Source organism: Schistocerca gregaria, chromosome 8, assembly GCF_023897955.1.
Source record: "Schistocerca gregaria isolate iqSchGreg1 chromosome 8, iqSchGreg1.2, whole genome shotgun sequence".
NCBI lineage: Eukaryota > Metazoa > Arthropoda > Insecta > Orthoptera > Acrididae > Schistocerca > Schistocerca gregaria.
In genome coordinates this window covers 478201699-478220193 of record NC_064927.1, presented here as the reverse complement: position 1 = coordinate 478220193, position 18495 = coordinate 478201699, and the positions used below count along the sequence as shown (strand labels likewise).

Here is an 18495-nt window from a genome sequence, read left to right as displayed (position 1 = left end):
TGCCTATGTATAGCTACCTTGTACTCGTATCTCACGAAAAGACCGTAAAAGAAAAATCAGGGAGGTTTGAGCTCACATGGCGGCTTACCAACTAATAGCGACTGGAACAGGACAGCGGTACTCGAAGTAAATATCGCCACAGACCATAATTTTGGTTGCGGAGTATAGATGAGATGTTTTAGTTATTTTCGTACACTCATGCCAAAAAGTAGTTGAATTTTGGAGATTCCTGAAGGAACATGTGACACTAAGATAACGGTATTCGAAACATTGTTCTGAAGATACTGTGATGCGTGAAAAACTGATCAAGAAACTTAAATTCGTAGAATTTGAAAATGAACTCATGAAAAAGCGTTTGGTGTAAACTAGCAATCAAGATGAGACATTAATGTATAATTGCATACTCTCTGGACCACCAGATTCACCCCCAAACATAAGTAAAAGATTAAGAGAAAACGTAATTTTCTTAAAACGTATGTACCCCAATCGAAAGGTCGTCATTAGATTAGACTAAAAATCCAGCAATAGTTTGGCAGTTTTGTGCTTGAAGAATGTGATCAGACATCCTTTGAAACAATACTAAATGCTTTCTCAGAAAAGTATATACAAAAATAGCTAGGATTCCCAATCAAGACGGAATTATTTTAGATCCAATAGCAACAAGCAGACCGTGCGTCTATGACGATGTGATGTTGAAGCTGACATTAGAGATCACGCGGCACTTTTACCAACAATGATCACCGAAGTACAAAGCGAAACTAAAAAGTAGTAGGAAGGGGTACTTTCAGTTAAGTAAGATAGAAGGCAGTTGCGACCAGTCTCAAGGAGGACCTTAGAGCTCTTAGTTCTGAGCAGGAACATGTAGAACCTGTACTCATGTTTGATAGTTGGTGAATGATCTACAGTAGCCTAGTTATTTCTGCGGCTACTAGATGGCGCTCGTAGCAACACCATGTTTACTTGCCCACACTTTCTAGCGTGGGCACCTCAGTCTTGTTGCAACCCTTGTTCACAGTACGAGCAGCCCTTATCAGCTCGCCATCTCACAACTATTCATGACGTCACCTCTCCGGCTTAGATCCTTTTTTAACATGTGACTTGTAAGTACTGCATCTTCCAGTGAGTACAGACTTCAAACTTTATTAATGTATTATATACCTAATATGTTTTAGAACAGTTAGTCTAATTCTGAAGACGACACTCATAGTAGCGTCGAAACCTGGTCAATATTTACTTAATATTTGTGACCGAGGATTTATTTGTTCTAATATAATCTACAAATACCTGGCCACTGCCTAAAGTGATTTACAACGTTATTCGGTTGCACCATATTTCACAGGAAGTATACTTAAAATGTTCTTAAGAGCAGTATAGTGTAGCACGCAGCAACAGTGAAGCTTGTGATGTTCCACAGGAGGCCGACGCCGCCTACGGCGAGTACACCCGGCGCTGGTGCTGGGTCCCTGTTCGAGTCCAGCGCGGGCACCACCTTCCCTGCAGCTGGAGGCGGTGGCGGCGCCGGTCTAGGAGGCGGCGCTGGCGGCTTCCCGGGCGCTGGGGGCGGCGCTGGGGGCGGCACCACGGGCACCGGCTCGTCCATCTTCAACACGCGGCCGCAGCGGCCCACCACGGCGCTGCTGCCCGCTGCAGGCTCACACACCCCTGCACCGCCTGGAGGCGGCGGCTACACCGATCAGGACATATTTGGGTACGTCCTCCCAAAGCCTCTACAGCCGGCTTTAATTAAAGCTCTGAGCACCGTATTACTCTATCCTGTCACTGATTCATCCCTTCTCCTGTCTCCAGACCGAACACATAATAATGATAATAACGTTTTTTCATGCCCTTTCATTCTGTACAGTGACTAGCAAATCTGGCTGTGGTGCCCAAATACTACACTACTGGCCATTAAAATTGCTACACCAAGAAGAAATGTAGATGATAAACGCGTAATCATTGGACAAATATATTATACTAGAACTGACATGTGATTACATTTTCACGCAGTTTGGGTGCATAGATCGTGAGAAATCAGTGCCCAGGACAACAACCTCTGGCCATCTGGCCATAATATCGGCCTTGATACGCCTAGGCACTCAGTGAAACAGATCTTGGATGGCATGTTCAAATGCCCATGCAGCTTTAACACGATACAACAGTTGATCAAAAGTAGTGACTGGCGTATTGTCACGAGCCAATTGCTCGGCCACCAATTACCAGACGTTTTCAATTGGTGAGAGATCTGGAGAATGTGCTGGCCAGCGCAGCAGTCTAACATTTTCTGTACCCAGAAAGGCCCGTACAGGACCTCCAACATGCGGTCGTGCATTATCCTGCTGAAATGAAGTGCTTCGCTGGGATCGAATGAAGGGTAGAGCCACGGGTCGTAACACATCTGAAATGTAACGTCCACTGTTCAAAGTGCCGTCAATGCGAACAAGAGGTGACCGAGACGTGTAACCAATGGCACCCTATACCATCACGCCGGTATGGCTTCCAATGTGCGTTCACCGCGATGTCGCCAAACACGGATACGACCATCATGATCCTCTAAAGAGAACCTGGATTCATCCGAAAAAATGACGTTTTGCCATTCGTGCACCCAGGTTCGTCGAATGTGTACACCATCGCAGGCGCTCCTGTCTGTCATGCAGCGTCAAGGGTAGCCGCAGCCATTGTCTCCGAGCTGATAGTCCATGCTGCTGCAAACGTAGTCGAACTGTTCGTGCAGATGGTCGTTGTCTTCCAAACGACCCCATCTTTTGACTCAGGGACCGAGACGTGGTTGCACGATCCGTTACCGCCATGCGGATAAGATGCCTGTCATCTCAACTGCTCGTGATACGAAGCTGTTGGAATCCAGCACGGCGTTCTGTATTACCCTCCTGAACCCATCGATTCCATATTCGGCTAACGGTCATTGGATCTCGACTGACGCGAGCAGCAATGTCGCGATACGATAAATCGAAATCGCGATAGGCTACAACCTGACCTTTATCAATGTCGGGAACGTGATGGTACGCATTTCTCCTCTTTACACGAGGCATCACAACAACGTTTCACCAGACAACGTCGGTCAACTGCTATTTGTCTATGAGAAATCGGTTGCAAACGTTCCTCATGTCAGCACGTGGTAGGTGTCGCCACCGGCGCCAAACTTGTGTTAACGCTGAGAAAGGCTAAACGCTTGCATAATACAGCATCTTCTTCGAGTCGGTTAAATTTCGCTTCTGTAGCACGTCATCTTCGTGGTGTAGCAATTTTAATCGCAAGTAGTGTAAATAAGCTGACGGAAAAATCGTAACACAAAAAGATTAATTATTAATATAGAGAAAAGAATTTTCGGCAATACATTGGTCTAGGTAATATATTTAAGTGATTGATATTGCAAATTAACAGGTTAATGCTAAGCGTGAAATTCTGGTTCATTAATAACCGGTGCCATTGCAGAATGTTGAATACAAGCATGCATTGTGTTGTACAGATGTCGAATGATAGTCTGTGGGACGTAATTCAATGCCTGTTGCACTTGGTCTGTCAATACAGGAACGGAAAATGCTAGTTGTGGACGGCCCTTGGGTTGTCGTTCTCCGAGGATGCCCCTTATGTGCTCGATTGGGGTCAGATGTGGTGTTCGAGCAGGCCAAGGCAACTTGTCGAAACTCTGTAGAGCAAGTTGCGTCACAACAGTGGTACGTGGTCGTGCGTTATCCTGTTGGAAAACACCCCCTGGAATTTTGTTCATGAATGGAAGCTCGTCGAATAAGCAGATTAACATACAAATTTGCAGTCGGGCTGCATGGCATAGGCACGGGAATGTTCCTGCTGTGATGCCAAATCGCACCCCAAACCGTAACTTCTGGTGTAAGTAGGTCGAATGTGTGTAACACGATGACAAGTTGGTTGCAGGTCCTGAACTGACCTCCTTCTAACCAACACAATGCCATCACTGGCACTAATATTGACCAATGCATCATCAAAAACTAGAACAGACCTACACTCTGCACTCTAATGAACCGACTCTTGACATCCACTGATGTCGTAAATGGTGGCGGTTTGGAATCAGTGCTATGTACGTTACAGGGCGTCTGGCTCGGAGCAGTCCTTGAAGTATCCGGTCTGTAACAGTTCACTGTATCACTGTGGTTCCAACTGCCACTCAGATTGCTCTTGTAGATGCAGTACGATGAGCTAGGTCCATACACCAAACACGGAAGTCTTCTCTGTCGGTGGCCCAAGTAGCCGTTCGGAGTACAGTACTTCGTGACCAGCTCTGTACAGTGGCTACATTTTTGCCAAGTATATCTGCAGCATCACAAAAGGAATATCTAGCATCTCGTAGCCCTAATACGCGGCCTCGTTCAAACTCAGTGAGGCGCTGACAATGGTGTCTTCGCCGCCTTAAAGGTATTCTTGATTAACGTCAACTCACCACGTCCAATCTCAAAGGTAACTAACGCTCACGACCATTACAGTGTTTCGTACCATCCACGCACACACACACACAGACACACACACACACACACAGAGAGAGAGAGAGAGAGAGAGAGAGAGATAAGATTCTTCCAATAAATGTCAGTCTAGCATCGGCTTTTACTTTTTGTTTGATGTGGTCATTTCATAGAGGTAACTCCAGCCCGAGACTCATACATATTTTACGCATGTTACTTACCCCCTTCCATTATTGTTTCGTTTTACATTAAGACAATATATGTCCTTCGTTGCACAACTACGTGTGTTAGAAAAGCTGTTCGTTTTACGTTTTTATTAGTGGCAAGCCAACAACCGTACAACAGAAAATCTTTAACCAATTCTTTTAACAATACTCGTTTTGTTTAGTACTCGTCTTTTAAGTCATTATTACAATTTTGTTTAAGCAGTGGCTTGACAATGCATGTAGACATGCACAGTTGAAATTTTACTATGGGTTTCAATACGAGTTTGCTGGTAAGCATTCACTGCCTGTGTTGTTATTGTCAGACAGTGTGTCCATGGACAATAGCCCCAAGAAGGCGAGGAAAGACATTATTCTCTAGAAGCATTTAGTCCATATCCTGCAAGGGAGCACAGCTGTTGAACGTCCTGAAACCAGTATCATCATCGTGAGCATACAGCTTCCACAGGGGTTCCAGTTTACTGAAAATGCTGTGTCGGATGCTCAATAGCAGTATGGCTACAGTGCCTCTAACAGTGTATGCCGGCGGTTGTGGCTAGAGCTACAGTTTTGACTCCCAGAGTCGTAGAGATGAACAACCAGGAACATATGGGCGACTTAATTCGGGGAGCATTCTTGTCCTTATCGAGAGGGTATGGTTCATAAGTTCCTCAAAGGTAAAGATATCTACATTTTGGGTGACCTGGTGTTGAGTGTGAGGATCTACATTCATTCTAGTCCCTGTAGCCACCAGTGATACTGTCAATCTTCCCATAGCATCTCTTAGTAAAAGCGCAATATTCTGACGTATTGTATCAGAGAGATACTAATTATTGGAAACAACCAGCGGAAGCAAAATTCCATATTACTACTTCATTGATGTTGTATTGATTAAACAGGTTTGTTACTTTACTTCGGTTTCAGAACTTTCACATTCAAATGATTTGTTGTTGTTGTGTCTAAAATTTCTTGGAATTAAGATGTGCCTTATTGTGTAATCCTAAAGACAGGAAAAGAGCACAGCTAGTCCCAGTCTTCAAGAAGGGTCGTCGAGCAGATGCGCAAAACTACAGACTTATATCTCTGACGTCGATCTGTTGTAGAATTTTAGAACACGTTTTTAGCTCGCGTATCATGTCATTTCTGGAAACCCAGAATCTACTCTGTAGGAATGTACATGGATTCCGGATCGCGTGAGACCCAACTCGCTTTATTCGTTCATGAGACCCAGAAAATATTAGATACAGGCTCCCAGGTAGATGCCATTTTTCTTGACTTCTGGAAGGCGTTCGATACAGTTCCGCACTGTCGCCTGATAAACAAAGTAAGAGTCTACGGAATATTAGACCAGCTGTGTGGCTGGATTGAAGAGTTTTTAGCAAATAGAACACAGCACTTTCTTCTCGATGGAGAGACGTCTACAGACGTTAAAGTAACCTCTGGCGTGCCACAGGCGAGTGTTATGGAACCATTGCTTTTCACAATATATATAAATGACCTAGTAGATTGTGTCGGAAGTTCCATGCAGCTTTTCGCTGATGTTGCTGTAGTATACAGAGAAGTTACAGCATTAGGAAATTGCAGCGAAATGCAGGAAGATCTGAAGCGGATAGGCACTTGGTGCAAGGAGTGGCAACTGACCCTTAACATAGACAAATGTAATGTATTGCGAATACATAGAAAGAAGGATCCTTTATTGTCTGATTATATGATTGCGGAACAAACACTGGTAGCAGTTACTTCTGTAAAATATCTGGGAGTATGCATGCAGAACGATTTGAAGTGGAATTATCATATAAAATTAATTGTTGGTAAGGCGGGTATCGAGAGGTTGCAACAATGGAAAATTGTACTGAAATGCAGGAGGATCTGCAGCGAATTGACGCATGGTGCACGGAATGGCAATTGAATCTCAATGTAGACAAGTGTAATATGATGCGAATACATAGAAATATAGGTCCCTTATCATTTAGCTACAAAATAGCAGGTCAGCAACTGGAAGCAGTTAATTCCATAAATTATCTGGGAGTACGCATTAGTAGTGATTTAAAATGGAATGATCATATAAAGTTGATCGTCGGTAAAGCAGATGCCAGAATGAGATTCATTGGAAGAATCCTAAGGAAATGCAATGCGACAACAAAGGAAGTAGGTTACAGTACGCTTGTTCGCTCACTGCTTGAATACTGCTCAGCAGTGTGGGATCCGCACCAGATAGGGTTGATAGAAGAGAGAGAGAAGATCCAACGGAGAGCAGCGCGTTACAGGATCATTTAGTAATCGCGAAAGCGTTACGGAGATGATAAACTCCGGTGGAAGACTGTGCAGCAGAGACGCTCAGTAGCTCGGTACGGGGTTTTGTTAAAGTTTCTAGAACATACCTTCACCGAAGACTGGAGCAGTATATTGCTCCCTCCTACGTATATCTCGCGAAGAGACCATGAGGATAAAATCAGAGAGATTAGAGCCCACACAGAAGCATACCGACAATCCTTCTTTCCACGTACAATACGAGACTGGAATAGAAGGGAGAACAGATAGAGGTACTCAGGGTACCCTTCGCCACACACCGTCAGGTGGCTTGCGGAGTATGGATGTAGATGGAGATGTAGATGTACCAGGATGAGATTCATTGGGAGAGTCCTTAGAAAATGTAGTCCATCAGCAAGGGAGGTGGCTTACAAAACACTCGTTCGGCCTGTACTTGAGTATTGCTCATCAGTCTGGGATCCGTACTAGGTCGGGTTCACAGAGGAGATAGAGAAGAAGAGCGCTCGGAGGCTCTCCGGCAGTCGTTCTACCCGCTAACCATACGCGACTGGAACAGGAAAGGGAGGTAATGACAGAGGCACGTAAAGTGCCCTCCGCCACTCACCGTTGGTGTCTTGCGGGGTATAAATGTAGATGTAGATGTAGATATAACGTTTTATCTCGTTACTGATTGTGCTCTACCTTTTCCCAGTAGCTATGTCACCTGCACCTTTGCCCCTAACAGGCGGGCAACCTTACACGTCGCCCTAGAGCTGTAGTTGCCTAACGCGTAGGCGTGAAGGTTGCGTCTTCAAAGAGTAATCTTGAGAAATTGTTTATTGTAGTATAGAAGAAATAATGTCAGTGATGAAATCTAATACGCAATATACAATTAACTACAGATCTGTTCTTTTCATTATTAATTACTCGACATCATTAATAGATTATTCATACAAGTACTTACTGAATGTATTTCTGATGCAACTACTGGCTTCTTGCTAACAAAAATTCAAATTTTCTATTGGCTATGATTATTTTACGAATGAAGGATGCACCATACTGTGAATCGTGTACAATATATAGTAGTTGTGTTAAACCTTGCCAATCTGGTTCATTTCAAATTTTGTACGATTGGTAAATTTTCTTTATCCTGGGACGGTGCTTCAGCAAGGCAAAAATTACGAGCAGTGCCGATTACCAGCAAACCTTCTTACATTCTTCTTAAGATGAACCAATATTTCCCTTGTCATCTTGTACTTTTATGTCAACATGAGTTTTAAAAACTCTACATCTTCGTCTCTACAGACCTTAGCGAGGAAGTGTACGACTTATCCTACGTTACACTGTGCGATGTTTTTCTCAGTTGAAAAACTTCAATGAAGCTCTCGAAACCGGGTGGAGATCCCTATGTTTCATAGTGCTCTCTGGCTGTAGCCGCTATTGTGTCCTCACCAGACGCTACGGTAACCCCGAGACGGTACAAGAGAAGGAGAGTTTCACGTGTGATGCGCCCGATTCAGAGAATCCCACGAGTGATGAGAGGTAAACAAATGGCAGGTGGCATATCGACAATAACGCCACACTTATAGTTGGCAGACATCCTCCGTGGGTTGTCAACCGATGATAAATTGTAGCCATCGCGAGACTCCGAAGAAACGTAGTCCACGAGCTAAACAGTTTTAACAGTGTTAAATTTCTAGGGTTACTACTCGATAATAAACCCACTTGTGAAGGGCATACCACGAAATTGCTTAAGCGCCTAAACAAGTCTGAGATATGAATATAAAAAAAGTTGCATACTTTGCTTACTTTCATTCTATTATGTCACATGAGATCATATTCTGGGACAACTCGTCAAACCGAGCAAAAGCTTTTAGGGTACAAAAGCGTGTGATAAGAATCATTTGTGGTGTAAATTCAAAAACATCTTCTAGAAACCTGTTCGAAGAAGTTTGTATTCTAACCACTTCTTCTCAGTATATTTATTCCTTATTGAAATTTGTTGCAAGTAATACATATCTATTTCCAACTAATAGCTCAATATGTAGCATCAATACTAGGAATAAGAAAAATTTACATAAAGACCTAAAATCGCTTACCCGGTTCCTAAAAGTGGTCCTATATTCAGGAACATATATTTTCAACAAATTGCCAGCAACCATTAAAAACTTGGTTTTAGATAAAGCACGGTTTAAACAGAATTTGAAAGTCTCTGTTATGTCGGCTTAAGTGGAAATAACTATTAGATTTCAGTTTTGACAACACTTGATCACAACAGTCAAGATTAGGTATTTTGTGTATGATAAACTTATTAATAGTGCATAACAGTGTTTCATTCTGACAGTGTGTAAATTCTGTAAATATTATCTGTTCCAGTTTACTGCATTGTGTTAACCTATTTCGACTCTCTCCTGACAAATGATCAGGGTAGTAAGTGTTGTATTCAAATGTTTTATGTTTTTATGTTATACTTTGACACGTTACACGCCCAAGAGTTTCATATCATTTTCCGGGTCCTTGGAACGAAAACTGAATATACTCTAACACCTGTAACTGAAACAAATTAACTGCTATAATCATCCATTTGTTTCCAGTCCTCTCACCTGACATTGCTTGCAGGAATACCTACAGGACAGAATGTTTTCCGTTTCTCAAAAACCAAATAAGTAAACTATCCTCGATTTCCTTGCACAACGAGTTTTCAATAAATCTGTGACATCATAAGATGGTCCACACGTTTCATTATGACTGAAAAAGTTTATAATTTTCTGCCAGTTTGTAAGGAATAATGCTGTTCCTAACGGAGAATTAACAATCGCAAATAAATAATATTTTGTACTCCAAGCAAGGTCGTGGAAACTTCTCGCGGTTCTATGTGCGGCCTCAGAAGTCCTTAGTACACTGGAGGTGGAAAGCTGTAGATGAAGCTGAAGTATCAATCTGCTGTAGATCATGTTTTTGTTGTTGTTGTGGTCTTCAGCCCTGAGACTGGTTTGATGCAGCTCGACATGCTACCCTATCCTGTCACCTGGCAGTATCTCCAGGCTTCTTCCATGTATACAACCTACTTTTATTATTCTTGAACCAAGTGTTAGCTATGTGCAAAATTCTACCAGGCGTCTTCCTGTTTCATTTCTTACCCCCCCCCCCCCCCAGTCCAAATTCACCTACTATGTTTCCTTATCTCCCTTTTCCTACTACCGAATTCCAATCACCCATGACTATTAAATTTTTGTCTCCCTTCACTATCTGAATAATTTCTTTTATTTCATCATACATTCATTCAATTTCTTCGTCATCTGCAAAGCTGGTTGACATGTAAACTTCTACTACTGTAGTAAGCGTGGGCTTCGTGTCTGTCTTTGTCACAATAATACGTTCACTTTCCTGTTTGTAGTAGCTTAACCGCACTCCTGTTTTCTTTTTATTCGTTAGTAAACCTACTCCTGCATTACCCCTATTTGATTTTGTATTTATAACCCTGTATTCACCTGAACAAAAGTGTTGTTCATCCTGCCACCGAACTTCACTAACTCCCAGTAATATGTCAGATTTCTTAATCATGATACTCCAATGTACGTATGAATGCGATCGAAAGAATAGAGTGCAGCAGTACACTGTATAGTGCTGGGAGTTCCTCTGCTGTCACCCTGAGTGAACTGTGAAACGTGGTGTGTGTCGTGCTGCAGCGGCTACCCCAGCGGAGGCCCAACAGGGGGGACGTCTCCCTCGGGATCGGCTGGGACGTCCCCGGCAGCCACCGGACCCACCAGCCGTCCCTCCACAGACGATGACATCTTCGGGGGCTTCGGCTCCCCTGCAGGGGGCGGCGGCGCTGGCACCGGAGGAGGCGCAGGCGCCGGATCAGGTACCTCTCTCACGCTATTGCTCTGTACCCGAATCGTCTGACTATTATTTATTCATTATTTCCTTTTACACTGTTAACTAGATACAAGAAAAGACCAAACGTTGCATTTGAATTAGTGTGTACGGTTATAACACATAATTTTTTAACCTAAATAAGTTAGTATACACTACTGGCCATTAAAATTGCTACACCACGAAGATGACGTGCTACAGACGCGAAATTTAACCGACAAGAAGAAGATGCCGTGATATGCAAATGATCAGCTTTTCACAGCATTCACACAAGGTGCCTACATGAGGAAAGTTTCAAATCGGTTTCTCATACACAAACAGCAGTTGACCGGCGTTACCTGGTGAAACGTTGCTGTGAGGCCTCGTGTAAGGAGGAGAAATGCGTACCATCACGTTTCCGACTTTGATAAAGGTCGAATTGTAGCTTATCGCGATTGCGGTTTATCGTATCGCGACACTGGTGCTCGTGTTAGTCGAGATCCAATGACTGTTAGCAGAATAATTTATCGGTGGGTTCATGAGGGTAATACGGAACGCCGTGCTGGATTCCAACGGCCTCGTATCACTAGCAGTCGAGATGGCAGGCATCTGATCCGCATGGTTGTAACGGAATAGTGCAGCCACGTCTCGATCCCTGAGTCAACAGATGGTGACGTTTGCAAGGCAACAACCGTCTGCACGAATAGTTCGACGACCGCTGATATTGAAAGACAAAGGTCCCGAGTCCGATTCTCGGTCGGGCACACAGTTTTAATCTGCCAGGAAGTTTCATATCAGCGCACACTCCGCTGCAGAGAGAAAATCTCATTCTGGAAACATCCCCCAGGCTGTGGCTAAGCCATGTCTCCGCAGTATCCTTTCTTTCAGGAGTGCTAGTTCTGCAAGGTTCGCAGAAGAGCTTCTGTAAAGTTTGGAAGGTAGGAGACGGATACTGGCAGAAGTAAAGCTGTGAGTACCGGACGTGAGTCGTGCTTCGGTGGCTCAGTTGGTAGAGCACTTGCCCGCGAAAGGCAAAGGTCACGAGTTCGAGTCTCGGTCGGGCACACAGTTTTAATCTGCCAGGAAGTTTCTGTCACTACTCTTGATGAACTGTGGTATCGTGTTGAAGCTGCATGGCAGCTGTACCTGTACACGCCTTTCAAGTTCTGTTTGACTCAATGCCCAGGCGTATGAAGGCCGTTATTACTGCCAGAGGTGATTGTTCTGGGTACTGCTTTCTCAGGATCTATGCACCGAAATTGCGTGGAAATGTAATCACATGCCATTTCTAGTATAATATATTTGTCCAATCAATACCTGTTTATCATATGCAATTCTTCTTGGTGTAGCAATTTTAATGACCAGTAGCATAATTTTTGAACCAAATTCCAAGTGAGTTAGTGTAACTAAGCTTTCCGGCGTTGAAGGAAAAAATAAATATCTACTTAAAAATAACATACATAATTTTAAAAGTCTACATATTACCAATTAACCGTCTGGTGCACAGATATATGCCCGTCCAGAGCCCAGAAGGAACATGATATGGTTGTACTGCACCATGCTACATTCCTACATCAGAAATTTTTCAATTTATTATTCCAAACTATGCTATAAAATCTATATCGAGGACCTCGTCAGGGAATGGATGATGGACAGAATACCTCGAGGTATAAGAGGTGGGTCTGACGACCGTCAAAATGTAATGCTTTTTGGCGGCGACTGAGTAATCATACAGGACAGTGAAGGCAAAACACAAATAGCGATGCACAGACTAAACAGTATAGGCCTAAATTATAATCTAAAGATATTAACGACGGAAACAAAAAACATTGGCCTTTTTAGGAAAGTATCTTATAGTTACTATGATAATAATCAGTGGCATAAAAATAGAACTGGTGTCCCATTTCCAGTAGCTAAAATGTGGCATAACTTTGGAAAACAGTAAGACGTAAATAAGGGGTTGGGTTGGGATTTTTGCGGGAGGAGAACAGATAGCGATGTCATCCGTCTCATCGGATTAGGGAAGGACGGGGAAGGAAGTCGGCCGTGACCTTTCACAGAAATCATCCCGGCATTTGCCTGGAGCGATTTAGGGAAATCACGGAAAACCTAAACCAGGATGGCCGGATGCGGGATTGAACCGTCGTCCTCCCGAATGCGAGTCCAGTGTCCTAACCACGGCGCCACCTCGCTCGGTCATAAATAAGGATATCAACACCTATCAACACATTTGTGGCGCGATAAGAAGAACATTGAAGGGTAAAACAAGATAGCGATTTTTTGCAAATAATTTCGTGCTACCAGTCACGATTTTCTTTTATTTACGGTTCAAATGGTTCAAATGGCTCTGAGCACTATGGGACTCAACTGCTGTGGTCACCAGTCCCCTAGAACTTAGAATTACTTAAACCTAACTAAACTAAGGACATCACACACAGCGATGCTCGAGGCACGATTCGTACCTGCGACCGTAGCAGTCTCACGGTTCCGGACTGCGTGCCAAGAACCGCGAGACCACCGCGGCCGGCATTTACGGTTCGCTTTACGCTTATCGGCAAATGATTCCCATTTTCAGGAGGGTTTTTCCTCTCTGTACTATGCCATTTTGAAGTAATATTTTTGATAAAAGAGATTCAGCTTTGTTCTGTTGACGTCCAGTTTCCTTGTCGTCCATTTTCGCAGAGTCTCACATACGTTTAACCTCACACACAATTTTCTGTGCACAGTACATATCGAGAACAACTCACATAAACATCAAGAACATTAGGTAATAATGACATGGTACCCAGAAAACAAACGAACTTGTAAAATATAAGCCAAAGAACTTATGTCTGGTAGCAGAAAAGTTGTTTATAAATAAACCTATTGTTTGCACAGTCGCAGGCTTTCATAAACAGTTTATGATGGATCAAATTAGGTGCAACTAAAAAAAAACCAAATGAAATTTTAAAAAGTCATGCCACTCACTAACCATACCACTATATTGAGCAGGAAGTTGGACATTAAAATGGAAAGACCTAAGATACTTGGAGGGACAGCAGTGAAGTTCCTTAGATCAGTCAAATGCTGCACAAGAGAAAACAGAATAAGAAATGAAATGGTTCAAATGGTTCAAATGACTCTGAGCACTATGGGACTTAACTGCTGCAGTCCCCTAGAACTTAGAACTACTTAAACCTAACTAACCTAAGGACATCACACATATCCTTGCCCGAGGCCGCCAATAAGAAATAATGAAGAAATAAGGAGAGTATTGGGGGTACAGCCATTAACTCAAGAAGTAATCCAACAAAAGTAGGATTGGAAAGAGCATGTCACCTCAGAGAATCCCTCGGCAACCGATGGAATACAATCCTATTGGAAGAAGGACCATGGGTAGAACGAGGAAGAGAATGTGAGGGTGTAACAGGCCATAAGGCTACTCTGTAAAACACTACATCGTTATGTTGCCAGTTGATTTTGTGTGAATGCAACGGGTACTTGTTAAACACACAACAATGAAGCCACTGTAACCAGTGATCATATACAATTCGCCGAAGTTTCAACATCAACTGATTGTACAGATGTTTCGTATAAAATGTCTTCTGCCTCCTCTTAGGAACGATGTCAAGTGAGGTCTGTACTTCCCCTGTATTTGTAGACAAGTTCTTGACACCGCTTTGAATACGACCAACTTCCTATGTGACAGTAAAATTTATAGTACAGCCTATTGAAGGAATTTGTCTAGGTGTAGTAGTGCTATGGTTAATAGTCGAGTACCCTCGTATTTAGTTAGTACAGTTGCCTTTTCACAATATCGTAAAGAGCCCATCAGTCCGGACACAAACTTCTCCCACGTCTCATGTCATGTACTACATCACACCTTACGTTCTGGCCTGACTGTTTCTATACATTAAATCGCTTAAGTTTCAGTGGTATATTCTGCAATAACATATTCTGGATATGCAAAAATTCTTCAAGTTGAAATCCTGCTATTGATGTTTTGTTCTAAGCTGGATACATAACTGGTATGACGTCAGTGAAAATTTCCTGAAAATATGACTCTTTTATACAAAATCTTGACACTCAAAATAATAATAATGCTATCTGATCGATTTTTGACTGATATATTCAAAAGTAGTAAAGACTTTTCATTATACAACTACAAATTTAAGGGGAGCCTGAGCATGTAAGCAAATGAATGCAACGTTACGATCAACCACTATGTCCTTCTTACACGTGATACCTGAGGTCGGATACCGCGGTTCCTTTTCAGAGACCGCGTTGATAAATAACTTAGCTTCTCCACAATATTATGAATGAGAATTTTTCACTTATTTTCAGTGGTAATAATTTAAAATGTGCGCTTCACTGATATTTGGTCTCATAGTGACAGTGACAAACCTGCAGCTAGGAAATATTCTCACTTCCTCCATGCAGTCTTTCTCGACTTCCCGAAGTCATTTTACACAAAGTGACACAAAGTTTTATTAGTAAAAGTACCATTATATGGCGTATCAACTGAAACTTGCGACTGGGCTGAGGATTGCTTGGTAGAGAGGACGCAACATTGTCATCTTGAATGGAGAGTAATCGAAAGATGTGTGCCAGTGAAGTGAGTTCAGACTCTTGCTGTTCACCTGTAAGACAGTATTAATAGTGACCACATAATTTCAGCAACTGATGCTATTATCAGTAGTGACGTAGTGTGTGAAGAATGCCTCGCAAATTTTCAATCAGTTCTTGGTAAGTTTTCAAGATGGGGTCGAAGATCCTTGCTTAAGATGTTAAGAAATGTAAAATTTTGCAGTTCACAAAACATAACATCCAAAGACTATAATATCAGTGAGTTACACCAGGAATCAGTCAACTTATACAAATACCTGGATGTAACATTTCCTAGCTATATGAAATGGAATGATCACATAGGTTCAGTGGTAGGTAAAGCAGGTGGCAGATTTTCGTGCGCCCAGTCCTGGACTACTGCTAAATCGCCTTGGAATCAGAGCAAGTAGATCTACCAGGTGATTTGAACGTGTTCAAAGAATGGCAGCACGAATGCTTATTAGTTTCTTTGACCCATGGGAAAGTGTCACGTAGACAGTGAAAAACATGACCTGACTGTCTTCCTAAACTAGTAAACAATCATAACAAAACTTTCAGCCAAGATAGGCGCTGTCAAAATGTGTAAAATCATCACAGTTTTTTTATGTTTTCCAATATTTTGACGGTACCTATCTTGTCTACAAAATTACTAGGTTTTGTTTAGTAAGGCAGAGGCGTATAATGATGATCTCTCAGGTCAGAACCAGTCATGAAGTAAATAAAATAATTTTCTGTCAGAGACTGTTTCAGTTCCGCAAAAGGTTCGTTGTGGTTTTCAGAGAATAGATGTAGAAGAAGATGGATATTAATACTTGTGCGTTTAGTTCCAGCTTTCTTTAAGCTTTCTATAAACCACGACCTAATGTCATCCATTACCATGTTTCCGAAATTACTTACAGCACACACATTCATGTCATGCCAGGCAATAGACAGCAAATTCCACACCAGTAAAGACTCTTCTTTGGGTATTTGATGGAACAATTCCCGCAGAAAAGGTGAAGTTTATCTGATGGGATGGACGTAAGATATTCGCATAACGATTGTTCGATTTAACTCCTATCTTCTGCACGCTACACCAAAGAGCAGCATTCTCACTTCCATGCCAATGTTGAAGAACTTCCTTGCTGGGAAACACGTCTGGGTTCATTCTGTTTCTGCTCACGCCGCAGTTCCGTGAACACCAATCACAACTCAGCGAAAGTCCGCTCTCATCTCACGTGGAACTCGTTTCCCTACAGTGGTAGGAGCAGATTGTATCGAACAGGTTACAGCCCCGATTGCTTATGACATTGGGTTTAATTAAATCACGTTTCTAGTAGCAAACCTCGTTAAGGCTTCGCACGAAGCTTTCAGTCGGAATAAATTGTGCGAAAATGAATTATTGAACACTGGATACCTTTTTAGGGCTTTTCCATTCCGTAAGCTACGATTCTTTTCCCCAGTAAGAGGACGAAACATTGGAAGCAGTTAATGGAGTAACATACCTATTATTAACCATTGTAGTGAACTAGTTTGGGCTGAGCACATTTAACAAACAGTAGGAAAAGCAGATTCCACGTTTAGATTCACTGGGACCATCTTCAGGACACTCATCAGTCAGGAACCTTTGCCAAGTAGGAGTAACAAAGTGACAGAGAAAATTCGACAAGAGTGGAATGTTTCGTCACGGGATAACTTACTTGGCGTGAGAGCGTTATGCAAAAGTTCAACCAACTCCATTGGCAGATGCTACAGGAGAGCCGTTGTGCATCATGGAAGATTCATCACGCTTCCCCACGGAGTCGAAAAGCATATTACTTCCTGCCCTGTACATGTCGAGAAATCACCGCGGCGAGAAAATCAGGGAAATTGTATTTCAGACGTAGATTTAACTACCTATAAGAAAGGGAAGAAATGATATTATCAGAAGCAGTACCTTCCACAACACGCTCTACTGTAACTTTCGTAATGTACTGGTAGAAGTAATGTCACTGCAATGGCCGCATTTGTCAGAAAATCATTAAGCCAAATGAAATTGTAAGTGTATGTGTGTCTAACATGTATGGCTTTACTGTTCGCCCACGAGAATCACGCATTTCAATCAACATATTCTTGGTTCGGAAGTCACCACACATTTTGTCATGGAGGGTACCTCTGGTATCACAGAGTAATTTCACCTTTCCTCATTTTTTCAGTAGTGGTGTGTGCAAAGGACTATAGACGTTAAGTCTTCCTTTGTTATCGAATTTCGCAGATCATACCGGTGTGTATGGGGGGGGGGGGGGGATGTAACATGTTATCTGATGTCCTGGAAAAAACGCTCTCTAAATTTTAACACCAAAGCTTTCCATGGTACACCACGCCTCTCTTGTAGTGTTTGCCAGTGGAGTTTGGTGAACATTTCCGTGAAGCTCTCCCTTTTACAAACCACCCAAAGAACAAAATGCGGTACTTTTCACATCCTCAGTCATGATCAAGAATGAATGTCACCAAATGTCATCAACAAATCCACCAGGGACGTTTCAGTCGTGCTAAAAATGCACAAAGTGACCCTAACGATGTGGCTGCGAAATGGAATCTCGAAGTAAAAAACACAGATAAACGAGACCAGTTCGACCTCGCGCAATGACAGTCTGTGATCGCCGAGTATTGAGGGGTTGGTTATAAGAATCGCATGACATCAGCGGAAGCAATGAACCATGATTACCAAAGTCCTACCAGCAGTGGACACACCTTATACTACTGTCCATTAAAAGGTGTCTGTGTACGTTTGGTTAGATATTGAGGGTTAACTACCAGTCCCTACATTTTGTGCCCAGACAACCTCAAGCAGACGTCATCCACTAGATCGTTTATTTAAACTGTGACCAGCGACAGCAGTTTCTTCCTACTTTATCCACAACTAGCAAACTCCAGGCGTTGCCTGAGTATGTATTTATCACCAATTTATCAACCCATCTCTCTCACTCCCCCGCTCTTTCTATCCATCTCTTCCACATCTCCTCTCTGTCCGTCTGCTACCTCTCTCTGCTCGTCTTCTTCTTCCCCTCTTTGTCCATTTCCTGCTCTTTCCTTTCTCTATCTATTTCCGCCTTCCTTTCTATTTCCTCCTCCCAATGCTTCAGTCCCCCTCCCCCTCTCCCATTTCATTTCTGTCCTCCTTCGCTTTC

General features: G+C 42.7%; 1 protein-coding gene across 1 annotated transcript in view; it reads left to right on the top strand.

The window, feature by feature from the left end:
* The window catches only part of LOC126284450 (fibroin heavy chain-like), a 104540-nt gene that overhangs the window by 69277 nt on the left and 16768 nt on the right, over positions 1 to 18495 (top strand). The window contains exons 6-7 of the mRNA XM_049983371.1: positions 1415 to 1708; positions 10594 to 10772. Of these exons, the coding sequence (XP_049839328.1) occupies positions 1415 to 1708; positions 10594 to 10772 (473 nt within the window). The remainder of the gene's footprint in view (positions 1 to 1414; positions 1709 to 10593; positions 10773 to 18495) is intronic.